Source organism: Ammospiza nelsoni, chromosome 7 (genome assembly GCF_027579445.1).
Source record: "Ammospiza nelsoni isolate bAmmNel1 chromosome 7, bAmmNel1.pri, whole genome shotgun sequence".
Taxonomy (NCBI): Eukaryota; Metazoa; Chordata; class Aves; order Passeriformes; family Passerellidae; genus Ammospiza; species Ammospiza nelsoni.
The window spans coordinates 20,675,430-20,703,345 of NC_080639.1; the positions used below are offsets into that span (position 1 = coordinate 20,675,430).

Below are 27,916 nucleotides of genomic sequence, written 5' to 3' on the forward strand. Positions count from 1 at the left end.
GGGGAGGAGGGGCTCCCGCCTCACCGGGCTCGTCAGCGGCGCTCCGCCCCTGCCGCGGCCCCGCCGGGCCAGCCCGAGCGGGCCGGCGCGGGAAGGAGCCGCAGGGGCTGGAGCCGGAGGGGCTGAGCGCGGCAGGTACACGGGCAGCCAAACGTGCATCGGGAACAGTGCTGCTCTTCCCCGCCGATGGGCCCGCGAAATGGCCAAGGGCTGGTAAATGAACCGTCCTGCACGGTGCTGGAAGCGCGCAGGGTTCCTCCAGCAGTACAGCTCGCCAGGGCTTGTAAAGAATTAAAATGGGAATTTAGGCCAACTGTGCAAAAAATGAGCAACTGATAATAGTATCCCATAGGTATGTATTGCAATTCAAAGTTAATCTATCCTAAAATTAAGGAATGAAAGTTTATGGCAATGCCTAAAGTTGTGAGCACCTTCAAAATTAACTAAGACTGGCGCTGAAGTATGTACCTCCTTCGATGGGTTTTAATTCTAACCAGTAGGCATTTGGGTCAGTAATCATATACATAATAGGAAGTGATGGAAGTTATGTGACTGGCTGATGAGAAGTTTATTTGAAGTAAAAACCCCAATGATCTTATGGTTTTATGGAAAAAAAAACCAACAAGACCAGTTTAAAATGTGAAACTGACACCTGTGAGTTCTGAAATCCTGAAGAAGCTGGTGAGTGAACATCTGTTCAAGAAATCAACACTGGCTTTAGCACAGCATGCTTTGTTAAGTCTTGCTTTCCTCCCCTATGTTTCCAGTTTAAAATGTAACATCATTTTATTTAGCATTTTTAATTTGGTTTAGGCATTATTTTATTTTATCCAAATGTATACTTCATAAGTCAAAAGTGAAAAGTTCAGCATCTTGTAAATGAAAAATCTGTATGATTTACAGAAGTCTCCTTTGTATGACCATGGAATTGTTTTCTGCTACACTTTTCTTCTCAGATGCCTTGGAATTGTTATGAGTTTGCACAAGGCCTGACATTCATGAAAGAGGTACTTTATGTGCCACCCTTTGAGCTCACCTGGCAGGGTTTGGGTGTCGCTTTGTTACTTGCATGCCTGTGTAAACTGTAACTGGAGCAATCTGGAATTTGTTAGCAAGATGATACAGAACCTGTCCAAGTTATAAATTGCACAATTACAAAAATTGTAACTAATCCAGTTTGAAAAAATTACATGCTCTTTTTCTAAAATACCACAGACCTGTGATAAATATTTTAGGTTCTATTCTGTTAGTTCAAGTGAGTTTCATATTCATAGGCATCCAGTATATTCGGAGGTGACAGACAAAAACTAAAACCCCAAAGCATTTGATAGACAGTTGCAATACAGCTGGTCAGAATTGATCATGGTCATGATTCTGTTTTTTGGATAGAATGTAGAGCAATCTGAGATTTTTATCATTCTTTCTAAATGTCTTTCTGCTATCAATGGTGGTGAGAAAAGGTCCAGAAAAATGACCTGGGGCTATGCACATTCCACATAAGCAACATACTTGTTGCAAGATATATTAGATTTCTCCCCTAAAACTCATTCATTTTAAATTTATTGTTGTTGCAAAGCATTAAAAAAATGGTAAAATAAAATAACACTAATTAAAGTACAACAAAGCCTAGCTCTTCAACTTTACCCTTCTGAACTTTGTGCTTTTCCCAGGCAGGAAAGACTTCCTTCCCCCCACTAATGAATTATAAAAACGTTGCTTTATTTAATATGCAATAGTCAGTATGAGCCTTGGACCTTTTTAATTATTATTTTTATTTCCTCTGGAAAGTCTTAACTGGCTGGACTTTTCCCTTTCTCCCTACGCTTCCTGGGAAGCGCTGTGCCCCGGGGCATGCGCACGGCGAGTGACAGCGCCGGGGCACGTGGAGCGCTGGGGCCGCGTCTGGAGGCTCGAAAGCAGGAAGGGTCCTGTGCAAAGGTAAACCCAGAGCTTCTCCTCGGCTCCGCTTCTGCGGAACTGGCGCCTTTGCTTTCTCGTTTAACCCCGCCGGGCGGTGGAGTTTACGTGTGACGAGCCCTCGCTGAAGCCAGCGCTGGCAGCCGCTGCCGCCCCGCGCCGGCCGGCAGCTGGGCCGTGCCCGCCCGCCGGGTGCCTCCCGGTGCTGCCGCCCGCCCGGTGCCTCAGGCGCTCAGGGAGCGCCCCTCAGCGGTGCCCGCGGCCCCCGGAGGCGGGAATGCAGTCTGGCGGCGCGGGTCGCGGCCCTCCTGCCCGGCTCGGCCCCTTGCCGCGCTCTCTCCGGGGCCCTCTGGGTCAGGATTCCCCGCGCTGCCGGAGCGGGTGGGAGCGGGCGGGCTCCCCGCGGGAAGCCGCAGGGCGGTGCGGCGGTAGCGCTCCTACCCGGGAACGGGGCTGTTGTATTCCCGCGGCCGGGCTCACGGGAGCTGGGGCCAGCCGGTGCCTGCACTGCACAAGCAGCTCTCTGTAGTTCTTATACTTGGGGAGTGGGGAGTGTCCACATTTGCTTCTTTTTGAGAGACTTCCTGGCTCGCTGTGTTTTGTAATACAGACTTAAAAGTGCTTGTTGTGTTTCAACCGATAGAAAATAATTTTAAAGTCCTTGTCCTTCTAGTGTGTGTTTTGCATGGTAAGTTTGCATTTCTAAGGACATCTTAGAAATAGTTCTTTAGGTAGATCCAAATTTCTCGTTTTACTCTATGTTTGAAAACATCCAATGTTTTCTACTGATGAACTTTTTGAAAGATACTGGAATTTACTATGATTTAAAACGGTGTAAAAGTTTGTGGTAAATCACTTGCATCTGCTCAATGGAATAGAGAAATATTTTGAAGCTTCCTGCGAGCTGTTTTAGATAGAGATCCTGGTTCCCCATCAACAGGATATGCAAGGTCTTTTGCAGCAGGAGAAGGGGAAAGGATGTGTCACATGGATTTACAGGAAACTGAGTCTGAAGGTTTTTATATTTTCTTCAGGTATCTACTTTATCCTGACTTCTTGCACTTAGCTTGCCACTACTGTATTCTTTCTAAAGGCAACTGCCATATGAAAAAAATAAGAGTAATATCTGACAAGGGACTATAAAGTAAATCATTATTATAAAAAGTACTTAATACATAGTTTGTGAAAAATTTGTACCTTCTTTTGTATTCTTTCATTTTGAATAGGAAAGAAAAGATTTCTTATTATAGCAGATCATAAATTAATATTACTTCATTTTAGCTTTGCTTGTGTCTGCCCCAGTGTCAGTGACAGCAGTGTAGTGCAATGTGCTGTATAGCTTTTTGTTCTAGGAAGAGGATTGTACAGATGTCAGAGGAAATCCACCTATATGCATCTTTCTGGAATGATTTCAGTACCTTGCACAGGCTGCACAAATAAGGTTTTTTCTTCCTCAACAGACCTGGGTACTGCTGCCATCGCCTTGATAACATTGCACTGATGGAATCATGCCTACAGTTGAAAAGCATTCAGGTTTGCTGAAGGTATTGATAATTTTAGTTGTTAATGATTATATCTTCTAAAGCAAGATTTGCAAGCTTTTCCATGATCTCTAAGTTCAGGGAACTTGATGAGGCTTCTTTGGTGTACTAAGGCTTTTATCACTTGTGGTTTGTGTACTCCAGCTTGAAATCAATTATGTAGGTTGTAGAACACAGTTGTTAGCACTCTGTACAAATTTGGGTATATTCTAAGAAAACAAATGAATACTTAATAAATTTCATTAGATAAGGCTGCAGCTTCTATTATAATTTGGAGTCAGATTGCTTTTCTTTAGTGCAATGGCAATTTCAGCTGATGGTATGTGATTGATCAGTATCCTCTAATACAAAGGTGATCAACCTTCTTGACTAGAAGCCATCTCACTTCATTTTACCACCAATAGTTGTATTTTCTGGCAATTCCTGGAACCCAGTTTGGGATTATGGCCTAGTGAGAGCAAGCCTCCCTTAGTCATGCAGTGCTGGAATGTTAAAATCTTCAGCTTTTCCTTCTCAGTAATTACATTGATAGCACATGTGACCTTTTAAAGGCAGTTTTATAAATTTGAAAACTTACCTAGTGGACTAACTTCACAGTACTTGTGAGCATGTCAGTGTTTGATATTGGGAGCTTTTCTATGAGAACAGTCCAGGCTGTAGGTTCTCCTTAAGTTTATCTTACATAAAACATCATAATATAGAGACACTGATTGTTACTTTGTTGTTGTGACTGAAATTAAGCACTTTGATACTTTCTCATTTCAGGTACCTCAGAACTGACTTCTTCTTAATAAAGTGACCATACAGAATCAAAGAAAAATGGTCTTCTGTTTTTCAGATATTTGAGTTCATTGTCTGTAACAGCATGGTTTTCTATGAAAAGTGAAAGAAGAATCTTTCTGGACAGTTTAAAGCTGGCTGGTAGGATTAGCAAAATGCTTTGTTTGAGGCAGGTTTGCTTGCTCACACTGAGGCGTTACCAAGCTCGGGCTCTGTGTAGTGATGTGCTTCTGAGCCAGATAAATGGCTGCACCCATGAAGATGAAGTGTTCAACCTTGTTGGAAGAAACAAGGCCAGACTTTCTGAAAAGCATGTGGGAATTGCATTGAACATGCTGTGGCAATTGCAAAAGAAGAGGCCCTTTCTCTCAAGGACTAGTGACTATGTAAGGAATCACTCCCAGTTTCTCACCCTTTGCATTTTGGCAGAAAACAAGGTGGAATTCATGGAAGATGAGGTGATAGTGGACAATTTATATAGCATCCTGAGGTAAAGAGCATTAAATACTCTTTGTATTTGGTATTAAAAAGATAAGGAATTTTGACTACAGAGCTTTCTCATAAGGAGACTGTGATGAGACTGCCCTGCTGCAGCTTCTGCACTCTTGACTGTGTGACACAGCATAATGTCCTGTGCCTCACTTTTGGAGATGCAGGCATAACAGCTCTGTTTTGCAGTCCCATTAAATATGTTTTATGATTATTATGAATTCTGATTATTCATGCACAAATATTTACAATCTGTTTGAATGGAGAGAATGATAAAAAAGTAAAACATTGTGATAAATAATGAAAAGACATATGTCTTATTTCCTTATACTTATTTCCTTATACTCCTTTACTTTCTTATTGAAGTAAAGCATTGTCTTTATTTTGCAGGCTCAATGTTGAAGACCACGTTTCTCTAACAAAAGTGCTTGTTACAGAAGCATGGAAAAGATTAGAAAGGCAAGTATTGTCCTGCTGTGCTTTGTGAAAGGTATAAGTTGCAAGAATGATTTGCTTCATGTGAGGTTACTCAAGAATTCTCAAAGAGTATATATGTTTAAAATATAATACGCCTATTTTAAATGTCAGTTGTGTTTTTGAAGGTTTTGAAAATTATACAAATTATTTGGTACACAAATGCTTGAGAGATTCAGATACTGCAACAAGATAGTCCAGCATTTGAGATTTTGGAATATATTGTCCGTGTAGGTTTATGTATTTGAAGTGAATTGCAGGTTTTCATATTTACAATTTTACCTCTGTGCTTGCTGTCCAGGTCTTAAATGGTTATTAGAACCATGCTTATCTCAATTTTTATAAAACATTTTGTGTTTAAACATCAACATTTTCCCTTTGTGCATTTTGTTGTTGTGTTTTGTTGTCTTTTAAGTCCTTTTTGGAGGAGGGATATTGTAGTTTTGACTCTTTAATCTTGGGATAATGGCAGAACGGAGTGTCAGTCTCGGCACCCGCATCACAGAATTGCCTCTTCTTTATATGTGGAGCATCTTGAAGTAAATAAATACAGTGTAGCTTGAAAACAAAGTTATACTCAAGTAATAAATTGCTCACATTTATTTTATCCATTTGACATAATTGCTTGAGAATATAATCTTTATAGATTTCTCAGGCTGGTTAAGTGATGTACAACTAATTCTTGTAGAACTCCATATACACAACATGCTTTAATATTAAACACCTAGGTTTTTTGCTTAGATACTTTGTTTCCTTGTTTTGTAATTTGACTGTAACCTTGGTTTTAACAGAATTGTTAAAAAATATTTTTGTCTTTAATTATTGATTAGAAATAAAAGGTAGATATCCTGTCTGACTGTCTTTAATGTCTTGACAGGCTTAGCTTGCCTTGTCTGTCTAAATTCGCTCTGTGCTTATACAAGCAGCACAGGCACTTCAGTCCCATAATTGGCCAAGTAGCTCATATTGTGGACATGAAACTGGATTCTATACAGGATATAAGGTAAGTGTCAGAAGCAGAAGAAACAAAATGTTGCAATTACTGGTCTGTCTTTTCTGAAGACTTGACCTTTTTCTCAGCTGGAGGTTACTTTGCTTCAGTTGGGGGTTTGTGGGAAAGAAGTGTTTTGTATTTGTGCATTGATTCACAAGAGAATGCATTTTTTCAATGACTTTACGAAGAATTTCCTTATAACCAGTCTAAATGATTGAAACTACAGCTTGATTGTTTAGTTTATAGAAATTTAATTAATTTCCACTGTTCTGCTTACAGTACAGCAGATATTTACAATCAGCATTATCCTGATTCTAAACATGGACTTTTTTTTTGTAATTTAGAGGCTATTGACTCACCAGAAGAAGCTTTTCTCCCTTTTTCTCCCTTGACATTGATAGTTTCTCATGTCTACCATGACATATCTTTGCTGACAGCAGTAAGAGGTTTTAAAACAATATTGTGTTTCTTTATCTTCAGAGCATTGTTTTTCTGGTCAAGCTGAATTACTAAATTCTCTTGCTAGCATGTCTAGCACGTTACCTTCATATTTAAACTACTTTAAGCACAGCTCTTGTCAAAGAGGACCAAGATAATTTTTTTCTTGTTTCCGTTCCCCTGCGGCTTTTACAGCAAAGGCTTCTCTTTCTTTCTTCTGCTTTATATAGCACCAGCAGTCCCACTGATTTTTTTCAGATATGAGGAGACTGCTTATGAAACTCTTTGAACAGGACTGCATTTCTTTAGTGAAATAACTTTCTGTATGGTCATAAGTTTTATCCCCTTAGGAAGGCATTCTTTCTTTAGGAGTGACAATGACTCTTCTCCCCATCCTGTCACTTGTGAATTGTTTGGGCTTTTTTAGTGTCTATTGAACATTAAAGATATTTCAGCAAATATGAATCAGGGTCTTGCCTTAGGCAAACACTTTCATCGTGTGTAACTTTGTAAGAGATGGCTGAAAATTTTAAATAATTTCAGACATTTCAGAGGTTCACTGAAAGCCGAATCTTTACTTTTATAGGATAAATGGTTTTTACTCATCCATGTTTTCTGGATTTAAAATTCGTTTTGCACAGAAGCCAACAACACCTGAACTACCATTAATTTCTTTTTGCACTTCATTTAATAAATATAAAATGTATTGCTTACTATATTCAATGTGTAAATAGGAGGCTTTTTGAATTTTTTAGGATCTTGTCAGTGTTGATGATCAGCATATCTGAAGTTATCACAGAGAGTTTTCGAGATCGATTACTACACAAGGCTGAACAGCTCTTAGAAGAAGAGCATGAAGTCCACTTCAACTATGCCAGAAGAATACTACAGTTTCTCCAAAATGTTAAACTGAGATATCATCCAGTGCTAGAAAAATGCAACAGGATTTTCCTTAAAAGTGCCTCCCATCTTGATATACACAGTATTAGTCATATTTTTGGACTGTATGAGCACCTGGGTTTTGGCAGTGCTGAATTTTGCTTGATTGCTAAACAGCTGCTATCTGAAGCTATAGATGATTATTATGATCCTGAAACATTTGCAAAGTTATTTTTTTCTCTTGGGCCTTTGGCAGGACCCAAGGTTAGAGAAAGGTAAGTTTATTAATAATTTTATCTTATTTATTATGCACATATTCTTACACAGAAATTAAAAATGTACTGGTGTTTGGAGGAATTTCTGAGCCCATCTGTGAGCTGAGCCTTAGGTTTCCTGGTTGTAACAGTGTAGCAATGGATGATTTCATCATGGAAACACTGTCAAAGCAGTATGTTTTATTAAGAAGTTGAATCAGATCCATTAAGGGGGAGTGTGAATGCTGTTATGCAAGGCCATCCTGTAGCTCTGTCTCTTAGATTACATCCTTCCTTTCATACTGAGTGGTAGTAAAAACATTTCTGTCTTTCTTCTGAGAAATATATGCAGTGATATGTGTTGCTTTTTCCTTTTTAAGATTGTCAGTAGCTGAAAAAGCCTGATTCTTGTCCTATTCTAGACTGATGACAACCTGTTCTTTATGAAAGATCATCATCAGGGAACACTTCAGCATTTATTTAGAGCATAGGATTGTGTGGCACTTTTTTTTTTCTCTGCCTGTTTTTCTTGTGCCACAAAATCCTGTTTGGGGTGATATTACTCATGGGTCTCTCAAAGCCTGCAGTTCTAGGCAGAATTTTCTGTATTAATTACAATGAGTCATATTTTCATACTTCTCTTCGTGAACATTTCCTTTATTCAGAGATTTGCTGCAAGCCTGTGTTGGTTTGCCATAGCTGATGTAGTTCCAAAAGCTTTTATTTTTTTTTTTTTTAATTTATATTGTTTGTGATAAACATTGGATTTAATTAACACAGAACCAGTTCAGTTCATGTTTGATTCTGTTATCTGTAGCTTGCTGATGGATCATTAATTGTTCTGTGTCTTACAGTACCTTCCCTACTTCTTGTCTACTTTTAGAATTGTTGGACTTGCTGTTTTCTAGCATCAGAACACTATGCACTGATCCAACAAACTCACCCTGCTAGACAGACCAGCTGTTTAGAAGAAATGTCCACAGAACAAAAGTCTCTAGTTCGGGATAATTTTGCTTCCAGAAATAGTCTTTGGTTCTTTTCCTCATAGGTAAAGAAAATAGCTGCAATGTTTGCCAGAGATTTTCAACTGTTTTTCATTGGAAATTGTCTTTTCCTCTTTAGGTTGCTGATAACTGCAGTAAACATGGCAGAGGAATTTAGCAGTCACCAAATATTGATGATACTGAAAACTATGCGGAAAATGAAATGCAGAAATTCTCATCTACTCAAAAAGTAATGGTTTTGATATTACTAAGATGTTGTATTCTCTAGGTAAACTTCCATTTAGTGTGGAAAACTTTGATGTATCCAGTAAGTTAGGAGCATCACTTGCACACACGTTCTTATACACTATAACTTACTGGCTATTACAGATTCTAGAATATTGCAGCTTGACCCAGAGCTAATTGAGGCAATTTAGGGATTTCAAATAAAGGCATTTCACCCTTACCAAGTTACCGTTGTATAGCATCTGTCTAACTTACAAATCTGTGATAAACTTCACCTCTAACAATTACTGTAAACTCAGGAGAGTGCAAATGAAATATGTTGCAGAGAACATATCCTGTCTTGAAGATCCTGTTACTTTTGTGAATTATTTCTTCAAAAGTCACTGTGTCCTTTTTTGGACTATTAAAGCTTGTGTTTTTTAGAACCTGGGCCACATTTTCTGCAGTTTTGAACTGAAAACTATTTATAAGGAGGGGTAGTGTCTGTCATACAGTGAATGGAAAAGAAGTTGATGTTTTAGGCACAGAAGATGTAGCATTAGATATGTCAGAGATACAGCAGAATTAAGTGCAGGTTGTGAACAGTTATTGGATTGAAGGTACTTGTATGAATCAAATAGATCCTTGAAAGAAAAAGGACAAACTTGTGTTCTGTGGCACAAAGGGATACTAAAAGGAAGATCAGGTGAATAATGCCTTTTGTTCCTGACTCTCACTGTCTAAAGAAGGTCTTAAAGTATTATCTTTCCCTACAAATCTATCCTCCTCTGCAGCTTTAAACCAGCGCAGCTGTAGCAACCACAGTTATGTGAATGTGGTGGTGCTGGAGCTGCTGATGCTATTCTAGTCTATGTTCTGGGTCCACTCTAAATTGAACTGATTGTGAAATCTGCAACAGAAATTAGTAGTGTGAAGTAGCTGATTTGTTGTGATGACTTTAGTTTCTGTTGTGTGGCTTTAATTTTGTAATTCAGTAAGTGGAGAGAGGCTGCTCTAAGTGGAATAGTGTCAAAATCAATGTGGAGACGAGTGCAGTTGTGTTAAACCCTTCCCACAGGTACTGTGCATCACAAGCCACCTCTATTTCATGTGGCATGTTGGAGTTGGCAGTATTTTTTGTATTAGCTTAATATAATGTAATGTTTTCCTCTTTGAATTCAGGATGACTTCTGTTCTGCACAGATACTTGGACAGCTACCATGTATTACAGTTGGTAAAGTTAACCCAGTACTTGGTGGTGTTGCATTGCCAGGATGTGGAGCTGTTTGCCAAACTAAAAATGTTACTACTAGGGTAAGTGTGTATTCTTGGAAATGTAGCTATTTGAGTTTTAAACAGTTTTCTACTCAAGATTTTAAATAGCAGTCTAAGATGTTAGTGTTCTACCCATAAAATACGAAGAAGTAACAAACTGTTACAAGTATTTGATTTATTAAACATGTAAATCAGATGATGGAAAGTAAATGTTGTCTTGACTAGAAACTCAACAATATCTGCTAATATATATGGTACCTTTTAAAAATATTTTTTCCATTTTTCTTCTGACCACTGTAATATAATGATGTTGAAATGACAATAAATTTTGCTTGGTATTTGATAGGATGGGTAGATATTAATATTGTATTTAATGTTTGACAGAAGAAGTAATGAAAAAGAGACAGCATGCCTTGGTTGGGACAAGTGAAAGTGTGACACAGAAGTACCCTTTTGATTGAAGAACTGTCCAGTTAGTTCTTAGGCTTCTACAGAACAGCAGAAAGTTGTCAGACAAGAGATGATCTTTCTTTGATTGCTCAGCTTCTATGGGAATGTAATGCCTTGGCTGTACATATTTTTTTGGTGGATGATGTCCTCATGTTCCTCAGACTCCTTGAAACCTGGTGCTCCCTAGGACAGAAATCACAGAAGTTAACCAGGCCCATAAATCCACAGATTACCTTGACAAATGTGGACCTTCTGGCCTTATTAAGAACTTCTGTGTTTATCAGTAACAGGTGGAGTCTCACCAGCTGACTGAGCTGCTCACTGTCTTCTTCCCCTTCTTCAGTTTTGAATAAATTAGAAGGAAGAAGTTAATCTCACTGAAAAAAGATGTGTAGATTTCTGCCAAGTCATTAATATTTTTCTTATTTTATGTTTGATGTGTAGCTTTTGACTTCCAAACGAGAAGTTTCAAGCATGTATTTTTTTGTTTTGTTTAAATAGTTCACTTTGTCACTACTGATGGACTTTTTATTTCTGTCTCTCTTCCAGTTATTTAAAATCTAGTGTGATACCTGCTGATACTGCAGCTGTAATTCGTGTTCTGGCCATGCTTCCTTCTTTCCAAGTGGAGGAAATTATTATAAACAAAGCAGCAGCAGTTTTGCCTCAATGCAGACTGCATCATTTGAATTGCATTGCTACAGCTCTTGTCAAGTGGAATCATCATGGCCAGTTTCACTGGCAAAACAGCTCTGAGCTATGTGCCAAGCTTCTGCAAAAACTCAATGACTGTGCATTTCAGAGGCTTCAGAAAGCCAACAGCTTAAATCTTCTGCTGGAAGAGCTTCCATATGTGAATGGAGAGTGGTTTGAAGAAGTCCTGAATGAGCAAACTCTGGCCATGTGTCAGCACTTGATAGATCAAATAACATGGGCAAATGTTTTACCCCTGTCTTTTTTTCTCATCAAATCAGAGCACCGTTGTCCTGCATTATTTGACAGAATAGCATCTGTGACTGTTGAAAACATAGACAAGGTGTCCTAGTTTTTCTTTCTATCTACTGTGAGTTATTCAGTAAGAAAGGACACATCAGTAGTTGATGTGTTTCAGAGCACAATCCACACATGTTTTTAAGAGTTTTCTTCAACGTAGCTGGTTTGGAGATAATGTTTTTTTTCTGCTTACTTAAAGCTGTTTTACTTCTATGTGTATAAATTTGCATTGATCATTAATTTTAATTTCTTTTTTATTGTTCACTCAGTGTTAGGTCAGCCATAATTTACATTCAACTTTACATTTGACCATCTTAATTTTTTTTAAACTTGATAAATAGTCATATCACTTGGTGGATATTTTAACAGTATTAATTGTTCTGGGGATTTCCCCAATAGCCTGTCTATTTGGTCAAAATTACTCTTTTTTTCATACTATCTTTTTTCTCATTCTCAATCTGGTGTTCATATAAATCTTCAAGTTTATTCTGTTGCAGTTTAGTTTCTTTAAGAACATTTAATGCAAAACCTTCTTAAAAGGTTCTTTAAGCATATAGAAACACTTGGATCACCTACATGAAATAAATTTGAAGTTTTAGTTGTGGCTCCAATTTCAACAATTTTATTTTTTTGTTATTCAGAAAAGTTGACCAAAAAAAATTAGAAAATAGTTTGTCTACTCCTAAATCTCCAAATTCTGAATTAATTATAAAGCTTTTCTTTATTATAAAGCTATAGTAGGATATTTTGCAATAACTTGATTTAGGATATCTTTTTTTTCAGATTCTCACCTCTGAAATCTATTTTATTCTCTTCCTTTTCTCTGCTTTGAATTATGACCCTCCTGACAATGAAGAATTCTTTAAGAGTTGTATCCAACATCTTACTTCTAACTTGAGTAAGTGCAATAGACAAAGATTTTTACTGAATGAAAATGGGAATAGAATGGTACTTTGATTAAGCAAAGAAAAGATAATTATGTTACTGCTAATACTCTGCCTGCTGGGGTTAAACCATGACAATTATTCAATTTTAGGTTTTGTTTCACCCGCTGAAAATTACTCTTGATAAGGGACTAGCAAAGGATTTTTTGGCATAGTAAAAGATAAGTGAAAATTCTGATTAATTCACTGTGCTGTTATTGGTTAGAATTGTTATGTTCCCCAAGGAAACATCATTTGGGAACAGGATACATTTTGTGATTCATGACAAAGAAATAGTTAAAATTGTGGAGGAAGTGTGTATGGATTTGTGTTGTACATTAAGAGGGAAAATCAGGTGATTTGAGAGGCCAGGTAAAGGGCATTACAAATCTTTGTCATGTGTTAATATGGGTTTCTCTCTGGTTTTTCAAGGTCATCTTGAAAATTATCACTTGGTGCTGCTTGGTCATGTTTTGGCAATGGCTGGGTATTTTCCTCCAGTTCTGATAACAACCATATTTAATGTTTCTTTCCTAAGCAAACTGGATGCTCAACTTAAAGGTAGCTATCTAGCTTTTGATGAATTTGATTGTGTAGCATTTGGCATAAAATACGATTTGGACTTGCATATGACTTGAGATATAGAATTACTCTTTAAATGATTCTGCTTTTGGGAAAGACACCCTGTTTATAATATAGTCATAGTTTGAGTGCTTAAAGGGCAGGAATGAACAAAAATATGTTTTTTGTTTTAAAGGTACAGACCTGTATTGCAGATGAGAGAAAGTAATATAAAATTTTATAGTCAACTTATTGCACTCAGTATTTATTAATTCTTCAATTTTATTGGAAATAAAATTACCTGACTGTGGTGTTTATTACTAGAAGTAGTCACAAAGCTGAAGGAATAATGTGGGATTCTTGTCTTCAAGAAATGTATCCTACCTGTCTCTTCTCTCTAAATAAGAGACTGAGTGCTTGACTGTTTCATTCCTCTCTACCTCTATGTTGTTCATTATCAGTGTACTCTTGCCATTTTGCCCTCAACTACTTAATTAAATTTACACAATAGAAGCAATTTCTGTCTTCTGTCTTCCTGTTGTTCTTAATGTTAAGCAGAACTGTGTTTTTTTCATTTATTTTCTCAGGGATTTTGAGAACCTTTCTAAAATTCTGCAGCATGAGTTGTATAAATGCCAGAGTATACAGATATTTGCATTTCTAGTAAAAGATTCAGAGGTTACCATTTAGTTCAATTCGTTGGATTTTTCACATTTCAGTTCACACTTTTCTATGTTGTTTTTGTTTTGTTTTTTAAATCAGTCCTGCCTGATATGGTGAAGCAGAGGGTCCACTCGAGCCTCATGAAATTGAACAGAGCAGTCTGTCTAGAATGTCCAGAGTTTCACATCCCTTGGTTTCATGAGCCATACTGCCAACGTGTCTTTCATAACAGTAAGTCATTTAGGACAGGAAAAACTGCCCTTGTTACTCACAATAGTCTATCTTTTTAGAAATATACTAGATATTTCTTCTAAAGCTGTCATACTGACACTAGCACACAACAGAAGGCACACCCCTCTCTGCTGAGCATTTTGTAGTGCAACCACTTAGTAGGGCAACTGGGAGCAAACTGGTTTTCCTAGTGAGAATTAATGTAGTAGAGATGGGATATTTCTGCAGAAGAATTAAAATTTAAATACACAGAAACAGTGTATGGCATGAAGGATAGAAAGGCAGGAAGATCATTCTGTACTGGAGACATGGGTCATTTTGCTCCCTGCTTCACTTACAAAACTGAACATTTGACTTAAATTTTTCAAGGTAAACATTTTTACTGCCTGCTTTTGAACTTGATCCTCCCTTTTTCCTCACAAGAATCAAGATCCATCAGGGATGAGAGATAGAGAAGTAGGCTAGTGATCAAGTGTAGCAGCTGAGATCTTTCAGAACAGTAATCAATTCAGAATCCATCAAATGCAAACACAGGCTCTCCTCCACTAATTCTCATGGGGAGATCTGCTGTGCTATCCACAGAACTCAGCTGCTTTGTCTCTTAAGACTGAAGATGTTTAATGGAGCAGGGTGTTAATCTGCAATGGACAGAGAAGTGGCAGATAGTGGGGTATGGCTGTAATCAACCCAAGGTGAGTAAATACATGCCTAAACATAAATAAAGGAAACAAAATCCACCAGGTGAAACCTAAAACTTGAGGTTTTGTAGTATGTGAATGAAAAAATCCTGGGATCCAAACTCTGGATTTGAAATTTACTTAATAGCATGCACCTGCCACTTTCTAGCTAAAATATGATCACTTTGTCTCTGAATTATGATGGAATAGCACTCGGGATCTGTGGAAAATATTTAATTCAGTAGCCTGGCTGTCAAAAATACAATGTCTCAAAGCACTATTTTCAGAATTTTGGCTGTGGAAGTTTTGATGTATGAATTCTTTATTTTGTCTTTGTAGGCATGAGCCAAATAAATCCACAGCGACAGCACATTCACAGAATGCTGACAGAGATCTTAGGAGGGAGCCATTACTCAAGAGTATCTGTTCTCACACCATACTACTATGAAATAGGTGAGAAGTTCATACTCTAAAATTGTTATGAAGTTCTTTCATATCACTCTTGTTACCAAGATTAGGAAGTTCTTGGTCATATGGCCTCAAAATAACACAAGATATTGCAAAGAAGAAATTGTTGTATAAAATATAGTTTCCAAAATGTTCTTTGTAGTATTAATAATGTTGGGTATCTCTAATTATGGCTATCTGTTTTTCTACAAGTAAACATTGTACTTGTAGAAAAGATCAAATTCTTCCATTTTTATTTTGTCAGTAAACAGGTTTGTTTTGTTTTCTGGCAGATTTTGAGTGTGTCCTGGATGTAAATAAAAAACCTCTTTCCTATATGGCTCAGAATATAGCTTTGGGTGGTGTGGGGGAAATACCCTTGAGACATGACTTCAAGGATGAAGGGAGAAAGGCTCTCCCACCAGGAGCTCAAAGGTCAGTACATTGAATTCTTGCACATTGGCTCTTCCAAGCTTACATCCACTTTAGACTGGGTTTTTGATGCTCATGTTCTAATGTTCTGTTCCTTTTTCCAAAGTCTAATGAGGTTTAGCCTGCTGGGGTGTGCTGGGTTAGCCACATCTGCTCCCTCCCATTTGCAGGACATGGCTCATGTCCCTGCAGTGTGATGGGGGAGAGAACATGGAAGCAAGGAAGAAAATTCCTGGGTTGCAATTAAGACAGTTTAATAAGTGGAGAGGAAAAACAAGGGGGAGGGAGAAACAAAGCAATGGATGGCCATGCAGTCATTGACCTACAGCAGAGCTGTGCCAGAGCAATGGCTGTGTGGGATAAAGTCCCCTCTGCTTTACTGCTGAGCATGATGTTGTATGGTGTGAAACACCACTTCAGGCAGCTGAGGTTCCCTCCCAGCTGTGTCCCTTGCTCTTGTCAATGCAGCCTGTACGCACTGTGGGCACAGGGAGAAACAGGGAAGGCCTTGGTGCTGTGCAAGCACTTTTCAGCAGTAGCCAGGATATCAGTGTGTTATTGACAGTTCTGGTCACAAGTTCAAAACACAGCATCATACCAACTGGTATGAAGAATAGCACCTCCATCCCAGCCAAACTCAGTACAGGTTCTTGACATGTGTTTCATGAGATTGGACTACTGTTTTCCTCCCACCTTTTCAAATGCAAGCCTTGAAAATGTTGGTTAGTTGTTTTTACCATTGAAACAAAAACAGATGCAGGGAGAAAATACTTTTTCTGAATTCAAGTATCTCTAGATAAATAGGAGGAAAATGTTTTGTCTAATTCCAGGGAGTTGTTTACTTTTTGTTTTCTGATAATTGTCAGGTTTATCTAGTCTTGCTGTAACTATCAGTACTGAACTAGAGCTGTCACTTCTTGCTATTCAGGTAGGATGTGGAAGTAAATGCACATTTTTACTTTTTGCAGAATTGCTTTGGAATTTCTTGATTCAAAAGCTTTTAGCAAAGATTATTCACGTCATCTGAAAGGAGAACCTGCAATGAAAAAGCGACACCTGGAAATGCTGGGGTACCGAGTCGTTCAGGTGAGCAGTCAGCAATGCTTTGTGTCCTCTCTGGATTGTATCAGCAGTGCAAAATGATCCAACAGATGTAGAGCAGTTTTATCATTAAAAGTACTTACTGGGAGAGAGCAATTTTTGTAGTTAGGGAGGAAGCTCTAAGCTGTTCTCAAAATGGTGTAAGGACTTCGCAGAACTCACACCTTCTCTGAAAGAGGGTGAAGCAAAGCTGAAGTGAAAAGGTCCCACTCTAACCTTACTGCAGGCAAGCTAGTAATCTCATTGCAGCCTGAGTAAAGAGAAAAAGTCAAATGAGAGTTTCAGTTCAATTCACTGAAGATTTCTATGGTAGAAAAGGATTGAACATACCCTCCTTGAGTGGTAAGACAGTTTGGCAGCTGCCAGACGGGATATGGATGCTGTTTGTCTGCTGCAGTGATAGTGCTGTGACAGGGAACACCAAAGGTCAGACATAATTCACCACCAGCACTGAAACATTTGGGAATTGAAGACTCATTAATGCAGAGGTTCCTATATATTTAACAACTCACCTAACCTAATTTTAGCTAGAATCCTTCTTTAAGCTTAAATTTTGTTGGTTGTGGTTTTTATGAACAGAATAATTATCCTTTTTCATGTTACACTACTGATACAACATTCCAGTCTGCTACATTAGCATTACAAACTACAGTGACCTGGGATTTTTCTCTCAGTTTGTGTTTTAAAAGAGAGTGTAATGGAGTTGTCACAGCCTATATTGTGTTTTATATCTCTGCAACTCTGCTGCTTTTTAGAAGCAGACTGACTGTACTTACATAAAGGAGAATCTTACAATAAGAATTGGATCTTTTCAGTATTGGAGTAAGCCAGACTTTTGAGAGGTGGTAAATATCTTCAAGTGAAGAACAACAGATATCAGAGAGCCTTTTCTTTGCTCTTATGTGGTATGTGGCTTATACCAATGTTAAATGGCTTATACCATTCTGTTCTACAGATTCCTCACTTCGAATGGAATTCCATGGTTCTGTCAACAAAAAGTGAACAGCTGGAATACCTGAGACAGCAGCTGTATGGAATACAGTGATATCAGACATGCAGTCTAAAGTATTTTTATAAAAACAGTTTATGTATAATCAAACATCTCATAAAATCTCTTTATCTGTATCAGGTGGGCCAAGGCTTGCCAAGGTCATCACAAGTAAAGAGATTTAATCCTCATTTCGTTAGGGATTACAAAAGGGAGGTCACAGCGGGCTGTGAAGATGTGGTAAGGATGCTTACAATTTCTCATTATCTGGAAGCTATTACAAGCACATGAATCTGGCAGTTTTGCAATCAAATTACATTATTATTTCCTAAATAAATATTCAGAGGCTTAGCCAGACATAAAACTCTTCACAGAAAAAGTTGGAAATACTGTTGACTAGGAGAGTGAAGTCAGCAATCCACTGGAAACTATGTCTGTCCTCCACTATGTGACAGAATGAGCAGCTAGGAATCAAACAGTATCTGTACTCTGAAACCAAGAAACTGAAATACACATTTTCTAATAAGGCTGCTTTTAGAGCCATTCAGTTTCCATTCTCAGAACAGAGGTGCTGTGGGGAGAATGTTGGGTGGTGAGGAACCTCCAGCTACTTCTCCTACTCTGTGATCTGGTGTGTGCAGAAGAATGGCTGAGCCTTGTGGAACACCTTAACATACTGGAAAATTCAGCCAGGGTTTGTGCAGGAGGTATAAGGAGATGTAGAAGGAAGAAGTGGAATAGCCAGGAGAATGTTCATTGTAGAGCAGTAACTGCAGGGGTGTCATGCTTGGCAAATCATCCCATTTCCAGAGGCAGCCACATTGTGCCTACAGCTGCTATCACCTAGACTGCCAGCTGTGACTGTTTTCTCACATGTGCAAGAGGAGATGTTTTCTTGCTTATGTAGTAGAAACAGGACACATTCTTTTATCACTTCACCTGAAACCTGGCAGAGATAAGCAACTGCATATCTGAATTGGCCATTATGCATCTGGCTGTCACCTTTTTTTCTACTATTCAGTAGCAGAAGAAAAATGTTTTATTAACTGAATACAAGTCAGGACAGGAATGGAAAGTCAGGAAAACCCAACAGAACTGATCTAAGCTGTAAGGTACTTTCCTCCTGAGGCAGCCCTCATGTTTGTGGGATAACTGACAAAACTAGTAGTCTAGACACTTAGGGCTATCAAATGGACAAAGGCTCCAAGATGTAATGACTGCTTTGAGGAAATGTCATTGAAGACACAGCACATAGAAAGATTCTGTGTGCATTATAATTTGTATAAAATGGAGAAGACAATCATAAATATAGGTTAGTATTTCAGAAGGTAGACTACCTGTCAAAGACTCTTGCATGACTCTGTTTCTGTACAAACAGCCTTCAAGCAGCCTTAGAGTGTCAGTGGCTGAAGTTATCAGTCAGAGTGGTCATGTTTGAGCTGAACTGCTTTTCAGGGTTCTAGCAGTCACTGTACCAAGCCAGTTTTCTTCAAATTCTGTGTGGATAAAGTTATGAGTATGCACAATGGGAAGAGGATTAAAACTTGTTATGAGTGATCCAGAAAGGATATTGAAGAAAAGCAAAAAAAAACCCAAAAAGCCATTCAGTAAAAGTGTTGTTCTTGATTCTTTGCACTCATTCTTTCTGTATTAAATCAGCAAGTGTTAGAGCAGATGAGTGGTGTAAACCAGTCATCTAACTGGAGCCAATAAACATAGGTGCTAAGCACAGCTGCAGATTTGGATACTAAAGGGAAGATGCCCCCCAGATTAAGTACTAGTGGTCAGTAACATACTGAAATGAATATGATGGCTGTGCCTCTGCATTTGTTTACTTCTGTCTCATAGGAGGGCAATGCAAAAGGTCATGTGATAGCTGGCATTGCTGTTCAATCAGGTGTGGTGGCCTTCTTTTCCAATTTAGATTTAAATTTATGAAATCCTTTAGATTGATGACAGCCTCTTTATGCAATGGAGAAATCCTTTGAAGAGCTACTCGACAAAAAAATGGTAAGTAAGCTCTGAAGAAGAAGAAAACTGAGTGCTTTATTTTGGGCAAAGGCTGTACTAAGAAATCTGTGTCCTGTCAGTATGATAGTGATGATGAGCAAATCACTAAAAAAGGACGCCATCAAGTGATACTTTTATAGTTTTAAAAACAAAGTTTAATTGTTAAAAGTTTCAACATCAAAATGCATCAACTCTATAGTAAATGAAAAAGTCCTCCCTGGCACAGGTATTTGCTAAAGATAGCTCTTTTAGGACTTTTTCATGAATGCTTGCTATTGACCTCAGATCTCTGAGAAAACCTTCCATAAAATATTTGCTTTGGAAATAAATATAAAAGCATTAAAAAAGTGGAAAACCCTGGTTATCAGAAGTCTAAACACAGTAGGTAAAACAGTAGAACTACTAACCTTATGAACTTCTCTCTCTACCCTCTCCTCTGTCTACTAGTATAGTTTTGGCTGAAACTGGCATTTATTAGGCCACATAATATTAAGCCACTTTTGTTTAAAACATTCCTTTCAATTCCAAGCTAAATTATTTTTTGAGGTCTGTGATGAGAATATTTCCAAGATATCGCTGAAGAGTGAAGGATTTACATACATTACTAAAAGGGGAAATCTGGCCTTACAAACAGCCAGTTAGAATAAAATTAGCTACCTATTAGTTGTATTTAATTTAACAAGTAATTCATGCACATTGTTTGGAGGACAAACCACCAATAACTGGATTGTATTGAGTGCAAGGAAGGCTAACTAGCATTGTTTGCTGTTTCACAGGGTGGAAAATTGAGTTCTTGCCAAAATCTTAATCTAATCAACATTAATTATAACCCTTTAGAAATTTAAACACCTTTAGAAATTTAAAAAATTCTGTGGTTGCTGGTTAGCTAGAAAGTATTTTAAGAACTGGACAGACAAATGAACTATTTAACAGTTCCCAGTATGACTAGTATGCTGCTATAAAACTGTACAATTTGGGGACATTTTCATGCAACAAAACCAGAAGAGCCTGTCAGAACTCCCTCACCATATCACATCTTCCAGCATTTTGTTTACAGTTTTGATAACTTGAAGAGGTTTAAGCGTGTGGCCAGGCAGGAGGCTCCAGTAGCATATCGGATCTCTTTCAGTATGCCAACCCATTCTTTCTTCTCATCATCATACCTGCATTTTAAAAGAAGTTAGAAAATAGCTTCTTTAAATTTGAGTTTGATGCTTCAGCACATATATATGAAAAGGAGGATAGTGCACCTGTTGCAAAGGCTTGTAGCAACTGTGTGCTCAAGGGTGCCAAGAAAGGCTGCTTTTGTCCTCTACTCCAGAACAGAAAGATGTTCTTGCACACAAGCTATTCTTTTCCTGGTCCCTAAAGCTTGTTGCTGACCTGTGTCATGCTTTAAAAAAGCTTCCCCCTTAAGCATCCCTTCTGAATTTCTTCAGATTCTTGCACATAAAGCTGGAGGGTTTTCCTTCCTATTCCCAACTAAAGCTTCTGAATTTACACAGGCAACTGAGAGTTGCAGCACAGATATGATGTCTCATCACTGCTGCTGTGATTAGATCAAAAAACCCCAAGAGATAGGGACTTCTCATTCTCTTGGAACATTACTCATTTGACCATCAACCTATCAGTATGTTCAGGCCTCTGTATATACATCCTTTTCTGCATCACAGTGCCACAAAAGAATGTTTTTATTGGCAAGGCTAAAAATGCCAAGAGATGGCAATTTACTCTTCTAAAGAAGCTGAAGATCGTGACTTGGACTGGTCAAATCATTAGTAGGTGGAAGTAGTCATTAGATCCAGGTCTCATGATTATTTGTTACTTTCTGACAAAGTTTTTTATCTGTCAACAAATGCTTTACAGCTTGTGCTATGGATCATTGTCAGAGTCAAACAGAAAAACAGCATTAGCCTCCAGCGTCTACAAACCTCAATTTTAGACAAGACCTTTGACCAGGAAAGAATGACTAAAATGAAACTTACTTCCATATGTCAGTGACTTCACTAGGTGCAAATTCTTTAGATTCAAGCTGAATCATTGCAAAGCCTCCAATAGCATACAAAGCTCCACTTAAAGTGACTAAACTAATGGAACTTCTCTCTTGGGGAAATTCAGGCATTATCTCCCATCTAAGGATCAAAAGAAAAAGTCAAGTTAAACACATAAGAAATACTGTAAACTGAATGCACTAAAACTTCTCTGAGCAACAAATTCAGGTACCAAGACCATGGTTTAATAAAACGAAAAAATTCTGAGATCTATCAGCAGTATGTTCTGGTGTCTCCATGCCCTCAGGGACTTCTGTAGCTCTTAAATTACACAATTACACTGTTAAGACATCTCTTCTCAGTGACAACTTCTTACAGATTCCCTGATTGCTCAGTAATATGCTTCATACAAAATGGCATTAGCATAATAACTGGAATGTGTGCAGGTGCAGGAAAAACATCTACAGACCTGCTCTGTAAGCTGCTGCTGTTGTTGCTGAACATGTGACTGCAGACCAAAGGTCTCAGTGGGAGTATAAGTACCTGAACAGCTTGGAGACTCTTACCTAGGGCTCCTAAAAGCCTAGATGATAAAACACTTGATTAAAGTAGCTTGAATATTGCACTCACTTATTGGTGGTCAGATCAAAAGCTTCAACAGATGCAGTAAGGCCTTCCTCAGTGACACCACCTGCAATGACAATCTTGCCTTTATGGATGGCTGTTCCAAACATCGAGCGAGGCACTTTCATTGGAGCCAGGTCTCTCCAGTCTCCTTTCTTGGGATTGTACACAAATAATCTATTAGTGCATTTCCTGGGGAGCAAAAAGAAAATTGGTGATCATTTCTAATGAACTTTTGACTTGTTCCAAGTAGATCTAATTGAGGTAGACTGTATAGGTTTATCTATACCACCTCTTTCCTATCCTGGACAATCCTTTATTGTATCTAATCCTTGCAATGTCTACAAAGCATTACTCATCCATAGGGCTAAATCAAATGTGGTTTACATTACACAAGGCAGCCATTTCACTGTACTTTTGTACTACAATGTCCTTTCCCACCATATTGTATCCAGATGGATTTGTGGAGGAATATATAGCAAAGGTTATGTAAAGGAAAGTTTATGATGAAGTTTTGGTTGATATTACAAACTTTTATCTTAAATATCTCCTATAAAACACTTAAAAATTACCACCCCCTGTTCAGTGTGAGTGAAAACTTCTATTTTCCCAATGTCATACCCAATAAAGTATAACAGGTATCACAGGCAAGAAAATTGGAAAAACAGACTGCAAATCCAGGGCACCTAGGTATTTCTATCTGAAAGGAAAGAGTACTTTCAGTGAAGGTCCCCATAGCTATGTATAACTAATTTGTCTGCAGTGTAAGTAAAATTTGCCTTGGAAATAAGTATGGTTATTAAAACAGCAAGTTGGATTACAATTTATATGTAATTTACCTTATCACCAAAAAATAGATCCTCCATACCATAATGTATGCCAGACTATTAGCAACCTTATACCAGAGATGCAGGAAAGGGAAAACGTAATTTCTGAGTGTGAGACATATTATTTAGTAAGGACCAAGAGGATAATGTTATTGTCATAAAAAGACTTAGAAACTCACTTATCATCAGTTTTTCCACCAAGACAATATATCAGTCCATTGTTTGAGATAGTTGCATGGCCATATACTTTGATGGGCAGTTTTTTGATCTCACCCCATTTCATTGCCCTGGAACAAGAAGATCACTGTTAGGTTTTTTCAACTAACAATGAGCCATCTACATATGTCCTCAGAGGGCATAATTAAATTTGGCACATACACAGGGTCATAGCACAGTACTGAATCTAGCGACTCCTCGGTGCGAAGGTCCTTGCCTGCTATGACATAGATCTTGTTGTCTGACTCTCCCAGCCCGAAGAGACACCTGGCTGACGGCAGTGGAGGAAGGGCAACCCACTCTCCAGCAATGCTATCCAGCTGAAAGAGCATCAGAACAGCAAGGGTTAGGAAAGGCCAAGAGTAAAAATCCACACAATGAATACTGTTCCACAGAATTTATCTATTGGCACTCAGTGTCTCAACAGCAAATCTGCTTGCCTGAACAACCTGCCCTTCCCTCAGTGCAGCTAATGAATGATGTCTCCTACCCATCCATGCTTATTTGTGCTGAGATCCAGCAGAGTCAATGCCATACAACTCTCTTTGTGTCTGCTCACCCTCACTGTTTCCTTGCCTCTTTATTAAGCTCTTCTTCCTTACACAAAGGTCCCTCACTCTCGGTTCCCTATCATGTTGGAAAGAACAGGTGGTTCTTCTTCCTGCCCGAGGGAGCAGCCACTCCTGCAGGTGCACACCTGTGTTTAGCTGCTTGTGCTCATCGCTACAGTGAGGTGCCAGACATCCTTACACAGTTCTTACTGATCAGGAGACATCACATGGCAAAGGGCACAGATGTTTCTTTTGCAATCCTTAGGGCAACAGATGTGTGTTCCATCACAAATACCCTCAAGAGTTTGTGTGATCTCTGAAGATGCAAAAACCACTCTTAAGCAAAATAGGAACTCGCTGCAGCTCCCTCAGCAATAATATTAATGTCTTTTCTACTGTATTACTCTCAGGGCTCTCTCAATTAATTAACATCCAGTATACTGAAAACACCTAAGGAAAAGCAGAAGACAGCAGCAGGAGGACAGATGGCAAAATAAATCAAGATTTTCCTAGAACTGTGGTGCTTATTTTTTGTTTTGATCTGAGAACTTGTGATTGAACCTGAATTACCTCTAACACTGAAAAAGAACTATTTTTTCAGACCTACTGTTATAGATTTGCTGGACATTGGTATAGGAAGGGAGGGTAAGATAAGAGTTTGTGTGGGTGTAAAGGCATTTGATAGAAAGTAAAATAAAGTTCAGTCAAAATAAAGTTGAGAATTTAGCTTGGTGACATTCTTCTTCCAGGAGTACGTTCCACAGTCAAGGTTTCCAGGCTAAGTGCATCTCCCGAATTTGACAGACCACTCCTGTTGGACAGAAAGTTTTATTGCAACAGTGAAATGTAGTTTGTGGACATGGATTTCCCCAGTAGCTGGATCTGGGTAGGGGAATGAGAAGATCACAGAGATCACAGCTTACTCCCTATGTCTTCAAGATGACATATTTACTGCTGATAGGGCATCACCTTGTCATGCATTTTCGAGCCAGTGACAGCCCTGTTTTCTCCCAGGTTGCAAGCTACCAAATGCAATGCTTCATTGGTGGAAAAAGGAAGATCAGCAAGTGAGAATTGGTTTGGCACTGTATTAATATTTTGGAGAGAAGAACAGTCACATGGGTAATGCAGACAAGTACTGTAACTTTAGGGAATAGCAGCAGTAAGCAAGCTTAAAGATGACAAGCAAACAAAGATGATTTCAAGAAATGGATGTCGACATTTAAAGTAGAATTTTGAAAACTCCATCTATTTTTAGTATAGGTCTTGAGGTTTAGTTTCTCAGAGGCCCCTTTCTAGTAGCATGAGACTTATTCAGTTCTGGACTAAATACACATTACTTCATCAATGTGTTATTTCTATTGGAAGAATATTTTTGTAACAAGTTTTTCACTTCGGTGATTAGTGTTTTACACCTACATAAGGAAATGAAACAGTGTTAGTCCCTCCCCTACAAACTAAGACTTCCCTCTCATGCATGTAACAAATGTCTGAAACCAAGTCTTTTATTGTGTGAACTGAGTGAGCCATACTCCTATAAACAATATTTGCATTTTTTAATATCTGAAGGCTTCAAAATTTTATCACTGCTTATTACTGTGCTTTATTTCATATTTAAACAGGACTTACTTTTACTCTTTTAGGCCAGTGTGCCTAAAGAGAGGGCGTAGCCAGCAGTATATTGCATAACTCAGCACAAAATAGTTTAAATATACACCAAAGCATGTAGCTAAAAACACAACAGACTAAGTTTATGGTATAAGCATGGCAAACTGCATTTTGCTAATTTTCCTGAAATATATTGTGGAGTTACAGTTAGCACTAATCAGCCTTGTATTATAGATTTACAAAGATACACAATTACATTCAGTTGAAACATGGTATTTAGTGTACTGACACTGACAGTTTGCCAAGAAAAAAACCTTCTACCTCTAAATTACATATTTATATGGCCCTTAGGCTTTCAAATGTAGATATGACAAAAAGGACTTCTGAAATTTTAGTAGTAGCAGAAATTGCACTTAAAATACACACATTACTGCTGTCATGAAAGTGTTTCAGATGCAAAAAAGAAAGACATCAAATCTAAACCAGCTAAAGTACTCCAACTTTCATCAGAGTTAACAAAAATACACAGAGTATTTTACAAAAATATTATTAGACTTAAATTTAGACATCTGTACAATGAAAAATCTGGGCCTTAATGAAAAGCAGTGCCTAGACAGAATATACTAATCTTTTTAATATTTTCTGAGATCTCACCAGCAGTTAATCTTGAAAAAGAAGATGCAAGGCCCTCAGTTTCATTTCTGTCTCTGAGACAAAAATAACTCTCTCTAGATACTTCTCTCCATCACCATACAAAGACACTAGACAACCCACTTGCAGACACTCAGAACACTTTTCAGTAACCCTCATAAGCACCTATTATTATACCCACAAATATAAAGCTTGTACCTGGAAGAAGTATGACTGGAAAGGCTGATCCTTGTTCTCCTCTTCCACATAGAGTCCTCCAACAATATAGACCTGATTTTGTTTGGTGACTATACTGGAATGATTTCTGGGAATCTGTTCTGCAAGAGCTGCCAGGTAACATTCATTTTCAAGAGGATCATAAGCTACTGCAGCAGTGTCATTAACCAGAAGAATCAGGTCTTTGACGAACATGCCATGCCTGGGAAGGTCATTTAGGTAGCCAGGCAGTAAATCTTCATCTCCTACATCGCCATTCACCTCCCCTTTGGTTGACTTCTCTGTGCTTTTGCTAGAGTCAGGCAGTTTTCCAGCAAAAGCATCCTTAATAATCTTAACTTTTTTCTGAAGGTCTGAGTTGCTTTTAATTATATCATCCTTCTCAACCTGTTCTTTGAAATATTTTTCTGGCATTAGACGAAAACGTATGCAGTCAAAAATTTCCCCCAGGCTCTTTACTCTGTTCTCCTTGTCTGTTCGGACCCATCTCATTACTGCTTCAAATACCAGTTCTTCCTTCTCTACGTTTAAACTGTCAGGTGAAATAACTGAGATAAGTTCATGAGGGGCAAGCTGCATGAAGTCCTCTTCTTTGCAGATCTGCACAAAATGATCTGAAATAAAATCACGGGCAGAAAATGCAAGTCTGGGGCAGTCAAGCAGAACACCTAACCGAAGGATGGCCAGACAGTTACCAACAGCAAGCCTCTTCTGAAGGTAGGACACACACACAGTGAATACAGAAGGGATCTGAAAGCGGCTGGCCAAAGCAAAAATATCTTGCACATTAGAATCATTGAGATCAATACTTGCTGAATAAAGGTATTTGACAATCATATCCAGGATGCTGGGGTCAACATTATCTAGAACTACTTCCTTCTTTTTCTCTTCATTTTGCTCAGATAAGAAATACTCACGAAAATAAGGGCTACATGCCGACAGAATCAATCTGTGGCAAGGCAGGCTTCTGTCACCAGCTTTTAGAGAGCAATCTACAAACTTTTTCTCTTCAAGGAGTTCTTTGAGGCCATCCTGAAGGAGGGTGGATTGGTAAAGTCTGAGCTCTTCAGTGAGTTCCCTTTGGGAATCCATTTCGCAAACACTTGGGAAAGGGGAGGGAGTAGAAAGCTTTAGCTGTTGTCTGCCCAAGGGTTTGTCTGTAAAAAAGGCAGACCAATGTGCTTTTTGCCCTGCTTGAAGCCTCTGCAATTTAATCTCACTAGCTAAATATAGGTACATACTCTTACAGGTCGGAATTTGGGATGGACCATTTGGAAAAACAGAGTTGCTCTTGCAGCTGTCAAAGACTGAAAGAAGCAACTGTTGCTCTTAGTCACTATGGTCAGGTTTTGCCATCATTCTCCACATTGAATCAGTAAGATTATGTGCAATGTAATAAATTATTTGACATGAGTAAGGACAGCAGAATCTGACCCTCAGTGAGACAGCTATGAGCAAGATTGCACAGATATATGTTACTAAATATTCTGAAATAGAAATATTATTA

General features: G+C 38.4%; 2 protein-coding genes across 2 annotated transcripts; one reads left to right on the top strand and one right to left on the bottom strand.

Moving 5' to 3' along the window:
* Nucleotides 1-11: 11 nt before the first annotated feature.
* FASTKD1 (FAST kinase domains 1) lies at nucleotides 12-18,889 on the top strand. The gene is made up of 17 exons (XM_059476354.1): nucleotides 12-352; nucleotides 1,789-1,938; nucleotides 3,378-3,461; nucleotides 4,224-4,728; nucleotides 5,118-5,186; nucleotides 6,079-6,204; nucleotides 7,389-7,787; nucleotides 8,889-8,999; nucleotides 10,157-10,288; nucleotides 11,249-11,735; nucleotides 12,476-12,590; nucleotides 13,048-13,176; nucleotides 13,939-14,070; nucleotides 15,087-15,200; nucleotides 15,488-15,629; nucleotides 16,595-16,712; nucleotides 17,683-18,889. Exons 4-17 carry the CDS (start codon nucleotides 4,334-4,336, stop codon nucleotides 17,770-17,772), a joined length of 2,559 nt encoding a protein of 852 aa, XP_059332337.1. The 5' UTR covers nucleotides 12-352; nucleotides 1,789-1,938; nucleotides 3,378-3,461; nucleotides 4,224-4,333; the 3' UTR covers nucleotides 17,773-18,889.
* Nucleotides 18,890-19,857: 968 nt separating this feature from the next.
* Nucleotides 19,858-27,582, bottom strand: KLHL41 (kelch like family member 41). The gene is made up of 6 exons (XM_059476357.1): nucleotides 26,392-27,582; nucleotides 23,546-23,703; nucleotides 23,347-23,454; nucleotides 22,347-22,532; nucleotides 21,711-21,857; nucleotides 19,858-20,888 (listed from the first exon to the last, which is right to left on the bottom strand). The coding sequence occupies exons 1-6, from the start codon at nucleotides 27,499-27,501 to the stop codon at nucleotides 20,777-20,779; spliced, it is 1,821 nt and encodes a 606-aa protein (XP_059332340.1). The 5' UTR covers nucleotides 27,502-27,582; the 3' UTR covers nucleotides 19,858-20,776.
* Nucleotides 27,583-27,916: the final 334 nt, after the last annotated feature.

What these genes read in the sequence shown, in the direction of transcription:
- FASTKD1 (XM_059476354.1), top strand. Translation starts at nt 4,334, where the DNA reads ATGAAAAGTGAAAGAAGAATCTTTCTGGACAGTTTAAAGCTGGCTGGT. An exon ending in AATTTATATAGCATCCTGAG is followed by an intron (nt 4,729 to 5,117) that starts GTAAAGAGCATT and finishes TTTATTTTGCAG; the next exon opens with GCTCAATGTTGAAGACCACG. An exon ending in ACCATACTACTATGAAATAG is followed by an intron (nt 15,201 to 15,487) that starts GTGAGAAGTTCA and finishes GTTTTCTGGCAG; the next exon opens with ATTTTGAGTGTGTCCTGGAT.
- KLHL41 (XM_059476357.1), bottom strand. Translation starts at nt 27,501, where the DNA reads ATGGATTCCCAAAGGGAACTCACTGAAGAGCTCAGACTTTACCAATCC. An exon ending in TCCAGTCATACTTCTTCCAG is followed by an intron (nt 23,704 to 26,391) that starts GTACAAGCTTTA and finishes ATGCTCTTTCAG; the next exon opens with CTGGATAGCATTGCTGGAGA. An exon ending in GGTGGAAAAACTGATGATAA is followed by an intron (nt 22,533 to 23,346) that starts GTGAGTTTCTAA and finishes TTTGCTCCCCAG; the next exon opens with GAAATGCACTAATAGATTAT.